Source organism: Cupressus sempervirens, chromosome 3 (assembly GCF_028749045.1).
Source record: "Cupressus sempervirens isolate cs-2001-9-10 chromosome 3, ASM2874904v1, whole genome shotgun sequence".
Classification (NCBI taxonomy): Eukaryota; Viridiplantae; Streptophyta; class Pinopsida; order Cupressales; family Cupressaceae; genus Cupressus; species Cupressus sempervirens.
Genome location: NC_143120.1, coordinates 441,730,558 through 441,746,854, shown reverse-complemented (window position 1 = coordinate 441,746,854; position 16,297 = coordinate 441,730,558). Strand labels below are relative to the sequence as shown.

Here is a 16,297-nt window from a genome sequence, read left to right as displayed (position 1 = left end):
CAAGCAGAAAAATATTATTGTTGTAGACATTTACAGCGTTTGTCAGTACTTCCATTAAACTAACATCTATGTATGCACATAAGGTTCAGTTTGTGCATTCCTATCTGCGAACTATCTACCTATACAAACTAAAAGCTACATTGACTTTACAATATTAGAGATGGTTTCAAAGGAAAAAATGAGCCTTAAAGGCTAGGAAAAACAAGGGTTTCCAACACTTGTTCAATAAAAAATTTAAAAGTCAAGCCAAAATATTGTCAATATTCAAATAGGCATGTTACGTAAATTGAATTTGGAAAAGAAAGAGAAACAAAAGGTTGCGAATGATGCCGACTGGAGGTGGGCCTGACTTTGAGCTCTCCATTTAGAAAAAACAGTTGTATATATCAAAAAACTCTTTGAATAAAACATGCAAAGCTGGCAAACGATGTATGTACAGAAACTACATAATTGAAAGCATACAATGTCGAGCCTTGATTCTTTCTTATCAATTAGATTAAGAATACAGTGAGTGCCCGTTAGAAAGCCAATGGCAACATCTAATGATTACAGCTATGACTGGATATGTTTGCCAATCCCAGTAGTATGACCTGCACGTTAGCCTTTTCATTCAGTGTCTGCTTTATCTTGTAACTTTGGCCACAAGTTCTCATGGCTGTACATTTCAATAACATAATCAGATCTTTGCCACAATAGGCAAACGGGAGTAAAGAAATTTGCATTTGATTACAGTAAGGAATTATTTGACAGCATTTTATCCAATTTTGCTTCTGACGGGAGACATCAACAATGATTCAGATTCTTTCCTATGAGGAGTATTTTTCATCTTCTCTCTTTCTGCCTCCTTTTCAGCTTTCCTTCGTTCAAATTCTGCCTGTTTGCAATTCTCATTATGGGCCCGCTTGAACATACCCACAAAATTCACTAGTGTGGAAACCACTGCATAGTCAAATGTAAAATAATAAATCAGTTTGAATGTCAGCCAGTTAACTATATTCTAACCAGTCTGTATGTATCTCAATGTACTTTCAAGTCGTATTGACTAACTATGGTCACTTGTAAACCACTCTACCGGCCAACAAGGTCAGAATGAATGACAGCTTTAACATCCCTTGATTGGATAGGCTGGTGGGCAGAGAGGGGAAAAGAGGGCTAGATGAAGGGGACTGTCAGAGGCAGGGATATAGAATAGGTTTCTTTGCAAAGCCCGAGGTGGAGCAGCACCCACCACTCCAATAAATCTCTCTCTGAGAGGTTTCTTTCTATCTGGTCTTGCATAATTGGATGACCACCAAATTTGATTGAAGCATTCATTATTTCTTTTTAACATGTAGAAATTTGTGAGTTATTTTATTCATTCTAATAGAATAAATTTATTTTTAAGTCATATGTCCATCCCTTTTGTTTAAACGGGAAGGTTGGATGAATCCAATCATTGAAAGGGAGTGTATTTCATGAAGAGTACAGGAAAAACAAAAATGTCAAGATTGTGGGACCCTGAAAGAAAGGATTGATCAAATCATGTTTCAAAATTTTGGGAGTCCAAGAAAAACACAGAAAGGTTAGCATATCTGACTCTTTTATGTAATCTTTGTGAAGAGAAATCAGGACTCAAGCAAAAATCCAATACTAGCTCATCTTTCCTCTTTCCCAGCAAAGCCTATATTTAGGGGACACCTAGATATAAGAGAATAGCAAAGAGAAGTGACATACAATAAGGCTGTCTATGGCTTATTTTCATGCAAGAAGAAAACTCTCCACTCTTATTAGGAGAGTTGATTATTTTTCTAAGAGATTTGACCATGAATATCAAAGGTGGAGTTAATTGTTTACGAAAACTGAGACATTACTCTTTCTAGATCTCACAGGACAAAAATTTCTAAATTGTTGGCCAATAACTTTCACTCTTTGATGCAAAATAAGATGTGTTTCCTTCAACAGAAGATTCATACCTTGTTCAAATGGACATCGTGCAGGATCTTCTCCAAAATATAGGGCAAGTGCATCTGCATTTCGACCCTGTAAACCACATATGGATTGCTTGTTACTAGGATTGAACAAGACAGTTCAGAGTGCCTAATGATATTGCTTAGATACTTATGTGGGGAGAAAAGGGAGAATACATACCACTTCTGAATAAAGTGAAGTAAGAGATTTTACATCAGCCTCAGCAACACGAAGGAAGCCTTTAAGTATCTGGATCGAATATGACAGAGTCAGGAAAAAATTCTGGAGGAATGTAGATAGAAGTTTTCATAAATAAAAAGTATTATCCCTGTTCATCTGAAAGATTGGTCAGCAATATATTATAGACTTATAATTTAAAAACAATTTTTGCCTGGTTAATATCAATCCATCATAAACAAACCAATATAACCAAGCAACATGAAAATTAAATATATATATAGTAGACATAAAAATTATGGAGAATAAATATAAAAGTGAAGGTATAAAAGCACTAAAATAAAATGAGTTTGGAGAGTATAAAAAGGAATTGCTTGAAAAATCAATATAGTAGAAGGTCATATAGATGTTCCTTTGGTTGTACTCAGTGTATATTACATTAACCTACTCTTTGTTTAACATAAACTTCCTATATGAGATCATATTTATAAATGCAGTGATGTGATCTAGAGTACTGGACTTAAGAACAGCTTTCAGCTCACTGAAGGCCCTAAAATGAAACATTTGATCAGCTAATGTGCAAGAGGTATAATAAAAAATATCAAAGGACTATGAGGCTTCAAAATAAATTTACCATAGTAAGTAAGAGTGAGAAATAGAATTTAGCTTTGTAAGGTAAATGAAAATCCAAGTCATAATCTTAACATCATATGCTTCTGGGTACTTCCCAATTCCTTAATCTATGACAAAAATAACCTCTTCATTAATTTTATAATTTGGAGCCGATTAGGTTGAGCAGTCAAAAGCATAGGCAGAACAGGAAATGTAGCCTACTGATTGATGATTAAACTTAATCTAAGCTAGTTTAATCATCAAGAGTATTCACCAATTTCAATACCTTAATGAACCCCTCAGACACTAGGCCATCATTTTCTGATGCGGTTAATTCCAGTTCAGCATTTCCTACGCCTTTACTTAATTAGCTTAGATTAAACTTAATCAACAAGAGTATTCATCAATTTTAATACCTTTATGAATCCCTCAGAAACTGGACCATCATTTTCTGATGCAGCTAATTCCTGTTCGACCTTCCCCAGACCTTTGCTTATGGCTTGCATCTCCTCTGCTAGTGTCTTTAATTGGATCTGATTAAATATTGGAGCTGATTTTAGCATTCTAAGCATGAACCAGATATTAATGAAAAGTTTTATTTGGAAGTCTATACTGTTCTGCAGAGATTACCTTTGATCCAGCCTCTAAATGAGCTAGGTCTTTGTCAAAGTCTAGGAGCTCTGGTAACTTGTCCATAAGCACCTGTGGTAATTTTTTTATAAAATTGAAAAAGAAAAATTGAAATGCAAACTCATCAAATCTGAAACTGGAAAGTCACAATCAATGAAAGGACATATCAGAATCAAGATTTTTTACAATGCTGTGAAAGTATTGCAATAACTAAAGTTTCAGTTCAATAATCATGTTTTGCAAAAATATCCTGCATTAGAATGCCTAGGTAATTTAAGGTCTGATGTTTCAGATCATACCACTAAACCCATCATACAAACTAGTTTTCAATTTTAATCAATAATCATAAGCTTATATAAACTTTTGTAGAACATATGCCTACCAATTGGCCTGGAAGGAGATACTCGTCTTATCTTAAATTGCTTCATCCCAAAGTATAACTAGAGGATTGGTTCCTTCAGGATGTTATCCCTGAGATGTACACTACTTAAGAGGGAAATTAATGAGACCAGGAGGGCGTGCAAGGGAATTATTCCTGTAAAAAGAAAAGGTGAAAAAATGAAATGGTGTCCTACAATTATGCATAAGGGTTAACTAATTGCCAAGAGTCTTATCTTACTACAAGTTGAGAATAATGAGTGAAAGATGAAAGACCGCAGAAATATCTAACCCTTCCTCTATTTTCTTGGTCTGCTATGCCTTGAAACTTTGAGCATCCCCATCACTCAGGGAAACTATCTGCAACTGTTTGTACATCTCCCAGCAATCACAATCAATGTAAAAGTTGAGATTATGGACGTCTACTAGTTTTTGCAGATAGGGTCAAGGCAAAAACTAGTTTCCATTCTAGCTTTCTACATAAACCAAGTAGGAAATATTTGACCTTGGGAAAACTTGCAGGGGCTGGTTGAGCAGGAAATGTCAATCGAAAATTCTTTCTCTACGAGCATGAAATTGATTCGAGGCCTTGAACACCAAGAGTGTTCAATTTTTCCTCTGGTTGGGTATTTATTTGCCCAACAAACAGCAGGATGTTAAGGTGAATCTGACAGGTTCTAAAGCGCAGAGGTGAAGTAATTCCTGAATGTGTTCTAGTAAACCGAGATGATACAAACAACTTACCCAACTAAAAGCATCTGTTCCAAATTGAGAACTGGCCAGGTTCATCGTGCAGTGAATTTCTTCTAGAATTAGAATCTAACTTAATAATCCAAGATAGACAGCAAAAGATTTTAAAATGTGATCACATGATCGATGTCAACCTTCATGATCATTTATTTTAAGAATCTTCTATATCATATTCCTTTGATAAGACCAATGAAATAGTTTGGCATATTTCTGTGCTTAGTAAAAGATTATCCCAAAATTTGAACACATTCACTTATTAGGACCTTAGTTCTAATATTCATCAGATAAATTCTTCAAAGATTACCATAATATTGTAAGAAGAACCAGGACAATATATAGACATCACACAGACCTTACAGAGGTAGTGCATGAGTGTCATCTTGTTATTCCGAGCACGTGTATCAATCAGCTTCAAGAGACTATCCAACTTAAAACCAATTGCTGAGCCTATAAAATAATTCACATTTTGCAAGGTTATTTTAATGCTCTAATATGTATTAGCATCACTGTTCACAGAAAACATAAGTTAACCACTTATTACACTTTCCAGTTAAAGTTAACAGACCTCTTGCAGTTCCTTGATTCAATGCATTTCCCAGAGAAAGAATTGTCTGCATAATTTTCCGTAACTTAACGGAATCTCTAACCTGTCAGATTCAAAGCAATTTTAGTAACATTGGTAGACAACAGAGACAAGATGTGTAACTAGTAGAGCACAGTTTTTATAGAGACAAAATAATCACTTCTCGAGAGGTAGCATTTATGATACTCAGGTTATTCCTTAGATCAGACACCTGCAAAGGTTTGGTAATAGACATTCAATATTAGAAAATAATCTTTTAAGGGGGTAAATTCTATATATATTCTGCATGTAAGAATAATACCACTGAAATACAAAACATTTTCAAACTTAGTTACCTGGGAAGCAAACTGAATCTTGAAGGAAAAGACTCTCAGCTTTGATTCCACCCTTGGAACCTTCATCATTTCCATGAAGAACTGGCAAGATCAGCATATTCCACAAGTATAAAGCTGGATTCAGTATTTATTCCAAGGATGGTCTTGAATTCTTTCCAAGCTACTTTAGTACAAAATTAACAAAACTTTCACAAGTTAAATAACATAATCATCATATATGCATTAAAATACAATCAGTTAAGTATTCCTTTCATATGAGTTAGCATTTCTTTCTCTATATTTTCTAAAAAAACAATTTCAACACGCTCACGCAAAGGATCGTGACTTGAATCCAGAAGTTATTCTCCTCCAGTTTCTCCAGCAGTGATGAGAAGGTTACCAATGGAATCAACAAATGCATAAAAAGGATAAATCACAATTCCTAATGAAAACCTTGCCGAAAAATTTCTGGATCAGCTGCTAGTTTACAAGGCCATCCATAAGGGGGAGGTTATTTTCTTCAGCTTCATGTATTCAAAGGTGATTGACTCAGCAACCATATATAAAAATATAATTTAACTAAGCTAATTAACTACACTTTCAGTTTACTTGTAAGTAAAGTTACAAACTTATAAATGTTGTCCTTGCAGACTTGTACTGGAAAGATTATGGTGCAAAAACATCAACTGCTTAAACCCTTGAAATTTGCATTTCTTTCCCGATCCAGTAGTGCTTCTGAGTTTGAAAATGTAATTGGAGTACACATTTGAGGACATCAGTGTGAAAAAAACAAGAGAAGTCAACTCACAGTGCCTAAATGACCTTGATGTATGGCATAAACCGTCTTTGTGTAAAAACGGTGTATGGGAAGGAGACAAATGAAGCAACTAACTAGGATGCCATTAATCTGTTCATAAATTGGATTTCTGAAATATGGAACCTGTGATCTCTGTGATTGTCCATAGACAAGATCAGAGAATTTAAGAAGGAAACAACAGAATAGGCAGAAAATGTATAAAAAGCACTCCTGCAAGTATCAACAGAGGCTTTGCTAAGTGATCATCATATCCAGTGTGATATTATTCCTCAGCAGAAGCCACTACCATCCAGTTAGAGTGTACCCACACAGCCATTAGGAAGCTTTAGTAGGGAGAAATCTATAAAATGTTTATTAGATAATTAGATTTGTACTTTAAAATCATAAGACACTACTATGTGCATTGTTATCTTTTTTAGGCTATTAGTAAAGTAAAATTTACTTATGTGTTCCCTAAACTCAGACTTCTAAACATTTATAAAAATTATTTTAACAAAATTTATGCATTTTTTAAGTATGCTGACCTTTTGCTAAGTTTGAATTTTAGAAGTTTGGTGTATATCCCTGTAAGAAATCAATATCTTTCTTGCACACTGCCAATAAAGTTAAGAACATTGAAGAATGGAAAGGGAGAAATAAAATCCCAAAAAAACTCCAAATTATTCGCAAAAAAATGCATGTCCCCCAAAAAAATGATAAATCAGCTTACTTAAATTAGTTTATTAAGTTTTCAGAGACTCACATTATTATAAAACTAATGACTTCAATTGATTAATTTAATAAAAGAATAAAGTGAAAATAATAAACAATAAAATATCTCCTACTTATCAATTAATGAGCTTAAAGGGCTTTCTAATGAATGGTTCATAAGGCACAACACTTGGTGAAGGTTTTGCAAATGTGGTTTGCAAGTAGAGTGGGTTTAACTATGGAGGAAATTTCACAGAAAGTGCACTCGAGCCGGAATAGTGCTGGGATGGGTGACCTCTCAAGAAGTCTCAGTGCTTCAGCTCTATAAGCATCACCTAGATCCATTGAGTGTTACGTGTTCCATTTATTCCCACGGGAGATGGGTTCATGTAAACCACTACTCATGAAACATGGGTCAATGAATTTGACTTGAAAACTACACAGTTAAATCCTGATAGAAATATCACAATTTGACTTGTTGTGGAAAATATCTCCTACTTATCAATTAATGATCTTAAGGGGCTTTCTAATGAATGGTTCATAAGGCACAACACTTGGTGAAGGTTTTGCAAATAGAGTGGATTTAACCATAGAGGAAACTCCGTAGTTAAGCATGCTTGAGCTAGAGTAATATTGGGATGGATGACCTCATGGGAAGTCCTGGTGCTTCACCTCTATGAAATTGCCTAGATCCAATGAGTGCTAAGTGTTCCGTTCATTCTCATGAGAGATGGACTCATGCAAACCACTACTCATAAAACATGGGTCAAAGAATTTGACTCAAAAACTACACAGTTAAATCCTGATAGCAATATCACAATTTGATTTGATGTGGAAAATATGACCTACTTATCAACTGATGAGCTTCAAGGGCTTTCTAATCAATGGCTCGTAAGGCACAACACTTAGTGAAGGTTTTGCGAATGGGGATGCATGTAGAGTGGGTTTAACCATGGAGGAAACTTTGTAGTTAAGTGCGCTTGAGCTGGAGTAGTATTGGGACAGGTGACCTCCCAAGAAGTCTTCGTGCTTCACCTCTATAAGCCTCACCTAGATCGAATGAGTATTGAGTGTTTCATTCATTCTTATGTGAAATGGGTTCATGTAAACCACTACTCATCAAAAATGGGTCACTAAATTTGACTCAAAATTATGTAGTTAAATCCTAATAGCAATATCACAATTTGACTTGCAATGGAAGATATCTCCTACTCATCAATTCGTTTCATTCATTCTTATGTGAAATAGGTTCATGTGAACCACTACTCATCAAAAATGGGTCAATGAATTTCACTCAAAATTATGTAGTTAAATCCTACTAGCAATATCACAATTTGACTTGCAATGGAAGATATCTCCTACTTATCAATTGATGAGCTTAAGGGGCTTTCTAATAAATGGTTCAATTCCAAATGGGGTTTCAAGTAGAGTGGGTTTGAGCTGGATAGTGCTAGGATAGGTGACCTCCCGAGAAGTCTTGGTGCTTCACCTAGATCCAATCTAAATGTCCCATTCATTCTCATGAGAGATGGGTTCATGTGAACCACTACTCATTAAACATGGATCAATGAGTTTGACTCATAAACTCCACAGTTAAATCCTAATAGCAATATCACAATTTGACTTGTGGTGGAAAATATATCCTACTTATCAATTGATGGGCATTATGGGCTTTCTAAAGGAAGGTTCACAAGGCACAACACTAGGTGACAGTTTTGTAAATGAGGTTGCAAGTAGAGTGGGTTTAACCATGGAGGAAAATCCGTAGTTAAGTGCACTCAAGTTGGAGTAGTACTAGGACAGGTGACCTCCCGAGAAGTCTTGGTGCTTCACCTCTATGAGCATCACCTAGATCCAATGTGTGCTAAGTGTTCCATTCATTCTCATGAGAGATGGCTTAATGTGGGCCACTACTCATGAAACATGGGTCAATGAGTTTGTCTCCAAAACTACACAATTAAATCTTGATAGCAATTTCATAATTTGACTTGCTCTGGAAAATATCTGCTACTTATCGATTAATGAGCTTAAAGGGATTTCTAATGAATGGTTCATGAGGCACAACACCTGGTGAAGATTTTGCAAATGGGGTTGCAAGTAGAGTGGATTTAACCATCGAGGAAACTTTGTAGTTAAGCGCCCTTAAGAGGGAGTAGTACTGGGATAGGTGACCTCTCGGGAAGTCCTAGTGCTTCACCTTTGTGAGCATCACCTAGATCCAATGAGTGTTAATTGTTTCGTTCATTCTCATGAGAGATGGGTTGATGTGAACCATTACTCATGAAACATGGATCAATGAGTTTGACTCGAAAACTACAAAGTTATATCCTAATAGCAGTATCACAATTTGACTTGCAAGAAAATATCTCCTACTTATCAAGTGATGAGCTTGAGGGGCTTTCTAATGAATAGTTCATAAGGCATAGCACTTGGTGAAGGTTTTGCAAATGGGGTTGCAAGTAAAGTGGGTTTAACCATGGAGGAAACACCATAGTTAAGCACACTTGAGTTGGAGTAGTATTGAGATAGGTGACCTCTCGAGAAGTCCTAGTGTTTCACCTCTGTGAGCATCACATAGATCTAATGAGTGTTAATTATTTCATTCATTCTCATGAGAGATGGGTTCATGTGAACCATCATTCATGATTCATGGGTCAATGAGTTTGACTTGCAAATAAATATCTCCTACTTATCAATCGATGAGCTTAAGGGGCTTTCTAATGAATGGTTCATAAGGCACAACACTTGGTGAAGCTTTAGCAAATGGGGTTGCAAGTAGAGCAGGTTTAACCTTGGAGGAAACTTTGGAGTTAAGCACGCTCAAGCTGGAGTAGTATTGAGATGGGGTGATCTCTTGGGAACTCCCGGTTCTTCACATCTATGAGCATCACATAGATCCAATGAGTGTTAAGTATTCCATTCATTCTCATTACAGATGGATTCATGTGAACCACTATGCATGAAACATGAGTCAATGATTTAACAATTTGACTTGTGAAAATTATCTCTTACTTATCGATAAAACAATCACTTTATTAAAATAAGGTTGTCCAAATGGGACAAATATTTAATGAGGCATTATCTTTTGGATAGAGGTTGGAATTCTTTATAAGGAGGCTTGCCGGGCTGTGGTGAGCATGTTTTTTTGGATTTGATGTGATGGGTGTATGATGATTTATGAGAGTAGATCAACAAGAGTTGGACAATGAACCTAACTCTTTTTAAAGGTGGGTTCCCAAAAGAAATACAATTGTTGCAAATTTCTGAAGTCTCTATTGAAGACAAAATTGCAAGGGTTAAGGGTTTGATTCAAAATAAAAGGTGTGCTTCTGCAATTTTCAGAATAAAGACATTTTAATTGGAAATGTAATTATATTATTGTTGAAGAACAAAGTTTAGTTTTGGACCAATTAATTATTCGTTTGCAGGATCGCTAGAGGTGAAAATTGAAGTCTTAAGGTACAGATTTGAATTAACTACTGCGTGGCATCTTCATATTCTTGAGCATTCATGATGACGGCGACAGAAAGCACAAATATATCAGACCTAGTGTTGAGAGTTTTAAGGGTGACTAGGGTTTGAACAAGTCTGAGGTATTTTGGTATTTAAATCTGCATAGTTATTTCATCTTTATCTCAGAAAAAATAAAGAAAAAACATTGTAATGCATTTCTTAAAATTCTAGACAGAATTGAAGGGACTTTTTAAATTTTCCCTAAGTTCGGTGATACTCAAAAATTTGTTTCCTTCAGCAGAAAAATGTGATTAGTAATATCATTGTTCCAAGTTAACTGCAGAATTTTTTATATGCAAAAAAAGTTTCAGATCATTTTTCAAAATATTTGTTTTCCTATTGTCCCTATTGAGGGATACTACAGGGGTATCAGAGCTGCAAGTCTTGGCACACAGTTTAGGTTCATTGTATGTGTGAAAAGAGTGACCATAACTTGGAAAAACAAAAAGGAGTAATTGTAGAAATGATCAGCCACAATCCACAAGTGAAGATGAGGCAAAACAAATGTTCACAGAAATTTTAAGACAGCTACAAAATACCAATCTTTATTTGAGTCAAATCGCTCATAATAAAGCAAATGGAAGATGGAGAGAGAGGAAAGCAACAAAGCTGCAGTAAAATATGAGTGTTCTACTAGCAAACCTAAAAGTTCATCACAATCCGAACCTTTCATGCCTACCTTTAAACAAGAGGATGTGCCTACAAAAGAGGAACCCATGGAGGACAATGGGGATGTTGAGATTTTGGTTAAGTACCGAGCTTTGGGGGAATGTTTTAATTCAGCTATTTCTTTTAGAGATTATTTATCACTAGACACACAAATACAAAGTACGAACCATAGAATCAAGTGTCTCAGAATTATGGGCTGCAGAAAAGGGTAGGAAATCTATCCTTACCCAGTTTTGATGAATCGTTCAAAGATACTACTAGAGCTTGGATTCAAAAGTTGGATGCTAACTTGCTTTCAATTAGATGGAGATTGAAGCCCTTAAATTTACTACCTCTTCAACTTGAAGGAGCTGAACGAGTGGTGGTATCATGATTTAGTGACATAAGGTCATGGTTTGATTTTCTCTTATGATCAATTTTGCACTTTATTAATAGAGTGGTTGACCACAAGGATTCAAAAGCACACTCCAGAGAGTTAGCTCAGTTGAGACAGTCTGCTACACTTGATTTACACATTTCAAAGAAGTGCTCCATGAGGACGCATCCCCTGTGATTTTGGGGGCCGTACCTATCCTGAAAATGAAATGAGGACGAGTGGAGTGTTGGTCCTCCCCTTTCTTCTAGTCAGTCGGTAAAGGCAAAACACCCCAAAAAAATCCTTTTTATTTGATAATTTTCCATGTATTGATCTTCTAAAATGTCTACGGTGAATGGTTTATCAATGTTATGGTATGCATATTTGAATTTTGTCTCTATTTATAAAAAAATCCCCTATGTTTTTCATTGTCAGTCCTTGAGGTCCCATCCACTAAATTTTGGCTTCGACTTATACCCGTCCCGAAAGCATGTCCCCGTCCCCTAAAATATCCCCATCCCAGAATCTCCATGGAGCATAGTTTCAAAGTCTCGATGGTAGTTAGTAATGGTTTTTTATGTGAACAAGAAGAGGCATGGAGGGTTTGTTAAAACCTATCTGGTATTGGGCCAAAACTTTTGATCTTCCTAGAATTACCAATGTCATTGAGAGAGTACACCACATGGAATTTTCTACTCCTAGCGGTAAGCACAATCAAAGGGATACAAATACCAAGCAAAAGAAGTGATCTCAAGAGTAGTCAAGAGCTCCATCCAAACTAAGGAAGATGATGAGAAGATGTTGGATTTCGAGAGCAAGATGAGGTGCGTAAATTGTGTTGTACTTGGCAAGAAGCATGGGTGCCCAATCATAGATGTCTTGAGAGAGATGAAATGCATTACGTTGAAGTTATATTCGACAATGAGGGCACAATCAATGATACTTCAAAGAGTGGTTGATGAAAAAGATAATATAACCTTAGCACATGGGGCTACTGCTTTACATCCAAGCATAGTTAAAATCCACACAAACAAAGCACCAATATAGCAGTTTCTCATGAGAAGTTGAAGCTGGCGACAAAAGTTGTGTTTTTCGCGCGAGATTTTGAGTCGAGAAGTTTGAAACTTCAAGGCGATAAATTTACCACTTCTCGACAACTTCTCGCAATTAATAAAGAACTTTTCACAGGCTTTGTGAGTAAAAGTTGGGATGCCTAGAAAGAAGAAAAAACATAAATCTTTTGCAACGTTGGGCATCTTGGAGAGTGGAGAAGGGTTTGGGAGGAGGAAAATAGTGTTTGGCAGCAATCTAGAGTGACTACATCAACGTTCCACATTAGGATGCGATTTTGTTACTTATTGCATTTATAATTATATATATCTAGATTAGCTTGTTTGGTTTGTTTACTTATTTACTGACTCATCACATGCATCTACTTATTGAATTTTGTAAAAAATGCAATTTTGATTATGTTTAAGTCATTTTTTAAATTCCCAATATTTTCTCAAGAAGTTGTCGATTTCTCTCCAATATTTGTCTATAATTTTTTTTGCCTCACCGATAAGTGGCAGAGAATGAAATTTTGAACTACGCGTTTAGGTATTCCCAAGTATCAACCATTTAGAGTAAGAGGATGTATGAATGGGATGCAAGTGACATGTTGGTGGGCAACAATGCAGGTCACAATTTCATGTTTTGTTGTCTAGTGGCAAGGAAAGAATTGCCATGGATGATTTTATGCAATTATGGCAAATGGGTTTAACATTAGATGCAACAAGAGGATACCATGGATGAGCTTTGAGCTTGATGACTACACCATCATTGATGATTTCTATATGATAGCCCATCCTTTCCAATCAAGCCACAAATAAAAGGTTTTCAATTCAATTAAAGGCTTTCCTCACAACCATATGATTACTGATCATTGATGATTTCTATATGATAGACCATCCTTTCCAATCAAGCTACAAAGCATGTTTATCGCACCTAAGTGTTGGCATACTGTTGCAAGTAAGAGGTAAACACTCCAAGGATATCCTAATATACCTTCTTAGATACCAACACAAGACTAGGGCAGAGGTGAAATGGTCTCACACACAACCCAACTTCATCATCTCAAACTCACTCTATCTTCTAAGTAGTCTAACACCTTCCCCAAGGCACAAACCCACCCATACACCTCACTTCACCTGCATCCACCAGGATATTAAACTTCCATGCACCCTAATACATCATTTCCTACTATTCCGCCAAAATTAACTCTAAACTCCACCAACTTACAAACAACCTTCCTAACAAATTGCAGAATCTAATATTACATGAAAAACATATCTAAATCCCAAAGATGGTTTCTGGGTGTCAACTCTAAAGCCCTTTCAACTCTAAAGCCCTTTTCTCTCGAGCCATAGTTTCTAGGATTTATTACTTGAAAATGTTGTTTAGCCTTGTAGACTCACAAACTCGATTCCAAAGGTAGATTTTCTTTCTCCACTAACATCAACGTCACCCTTACCTTCCTTCCACCGAAGCTCCAACCTCCAAGACTCATAAAATGATCACTGTGTTATGTTTTTCAGACCATCAGCACGTTAAAACCAGAGATAGCAGTCCCAACTTGTGGCTATTGTGTCTCAGTCTGATAAAGAACACCAAAAGCATCACCATGAATATCTTCTATGAATCGATAACTTACTTTACACCGAATACCATGAGTTTCCACCATGTATAATGAGAGAAATACAATATTTACGCCTAAACCCTTATCACAGTCTAGGGTAACCGGCAGGTAAGGAAAAATCTAAAACCAACTATTGCTTTATCAATTCAAACAAAAACAATCATTCCCTTCATTTAAGAACAAGATAAAAACTTTCTAAGAATGGCTTAGTCACTTACTGTCAACCTGCAGTCGAATAAGGAAACATACTTGCTGATTGTGCATAAATTCACTCCCAAAAACTGTATATTATCATTCCAAATCTGTACATCTCACATTAACCTCTTCTAGGTGGAAGATAAACAATATAAATATCCTTTCCTATGACCTTACAACTTCAGCTATTCAAGTTTGATCCAAACAGAGCTCTGACTGTTGGACTTCCAGATTTTTGCAAGAAACGTTGCCAAAAAGTTGCATGACAACTTTTATTGCAATTTTTTCAATTTTATAATTTTTACATGATCTTAACACAAAAACTTCACAATGCCTACTAAACAACATTAAAACATGTAACATGTTTATGAAACTTGAAAATGATGATTTTTGGTCAACTCCCAATGTTTGACCACCCTTTGACTATGCATCTAAACATGAAATCAACTTGCCTATATGCATAATAAGAAAGCCTAAACTATCTTGTGCCATCTTGGACACTTATTGACCTTGGTGTTTGACCACCTTATTCAGGACCTAGGGCCCCTGCACCAAATACTTAATGGGGGACATTGTGGTGTTTCCTCCTTATCATGTATTTCTCCCTTTTAATCAAAAGCCCAAGAACAAGGAATGAACACCCAGTCATTCAACCTCTTGGCCCCACCTAGATGTTGGCATACTTGATAGAGGACTCAGTGCTACTGCCTCCTTATGATGTATTTTTCCCTTCAAATCAAGCCCAAGAGCATAGAATGAACACCCTGTCATTCAGCCTCTCGGTCTCACTTAGGGGTTGGCGTACTCGATGGGGTTCTTAGAGCTTCTGCCTCCTTATCATGTATTTCTCCCTTCCAATCAAGTCCAAGAGCACAAAACGAGCCCCCAATAATTTGGCCACTTCACCCCATCTACGGGTTGGCCTACTTGATAGGGGATTTGGTGTTGCTTTAATGCACTAGTGAGTCATGATGGATAAGTGATCCTTGAGTTCTTGGAAAGATTACTCCTTTATACTTTATTGGTGGAAAGCTCACCAACTTTCATAAGAATTGAGCCAACACTTAAATATATTATTCCACAAATTGATCTCTCTTTGATGTTCTAAACAAATGAAACTCTTCTCATTTATATCTTCCAATGTGAAGGAAAGTCACACCTCTTCATCATGTTTGTCTTTTGCAATGGTCACCACCTTTCACAATTACCACCCTTCAAAAAAGTCACAGTCCATTATTTCTGCCCTTTGAGCGAGTCACAACCTTTCATAATTGCAACCCTTCAAGAGAGTGACAACCCTTCATAATTACCAACCTTTGGAATTTAAATCTGCACATTTATTTCATCTTATCTCAGAAAAATAAAGAAAAAAAATATTCTAATGCATTTCTGAAAATTCTAGGCAGAAATATAGGATTTTCTGTACTTCTAAGTTTAGTGATACTGTGAAATTTGTTTCTTTTAGCAGAAAAATCAGATTAGTAATCTTATCATAATTCTCAGTTTATTGTAGAATTTATTATATGCAAATAAAATCTTCCATGTTTTTGTGCCCTAGTTTGAAGATATTGTTGGTTTTTTCCCAATTTGGAGATTTTACATTGTGTCAAAATCTTGATTGTATAAAGAAAAGTAAAAATATTGTACTTTCAAACTTGAACTCTTTTAAAACTTTGTATATTTATATTAACTTGTCTATTCAATTTTCCTTTCTCTATTTACTTTTTTTGGGATAAGATTTTGCAGCAATTCCTTTGTATTTCCCAATTGTTCATGTACTTAGCTTGGTTCTCAAGGATGCAGTGTTCTAATTGTTCTTTGCAAGTACTTCATGTCACTTCTAAAGTAATTCTTGTCTATTAAATTATCTTTCAAAGGGGTCTATAAAATTATCTTTCAAAGAGGGTAGGAAACAAGCATTGCCCATACTCTTGCTATTTCTCAAAAATGCAATCTATCGATATGCTATTCAACTATTTCTAGCCAGCTG

General features: G+C 35.9%; 1 protein-coding gene across 1 annotated transcript in view; it reads right to left on the bottom strand.

The window, feature by feature from the left end:
* Positions 1-450: 450 nt before the first annotated feature.
* LOC149566961 (formin-like protein 18) overlaps positions 451-16,297 on the bottom strand; it is a 54,904-nt gene continuing 39,057 nt past the window's right edge. Inside the window, exons 9-17 of the mRNA XM_089820170.1 lie at positions 5,413-5,493; positions 5,238-5,288; positions 5,060-5,141; positions 4,847-4,941; positions 3,367-3,438; positions 3,153-3,269; positions 2,128-2,196; positions 1,953-2,019; positions 451-939 (exon numbers count right to left, since the gene is read on the bottom strand). Of these exons, the coding sequence (XP_089676296.1) occupies positions 755-939; positions 1,953-2,019; positions 2,128-2,196; positions 3,153-3,269; positions 3,367-3,438; positions 4,847-4,941; positions 5,060-5,141; positions 5,238-5,288; positions 5,413-5,493 (819 nt within the window). The 3' untranslated portion in view covers positions 451-754. The remainder of the gene's footprint in view (positions 940-1,952; positions 2,020-2,127; positions 2,197-3,152; positions 3,270-3,366; positions 3,439-4,846; positions 4,942-5,059; positions 5,142-5,237; positions 5,289-5,412; positions 5,494-16,297) is intronic.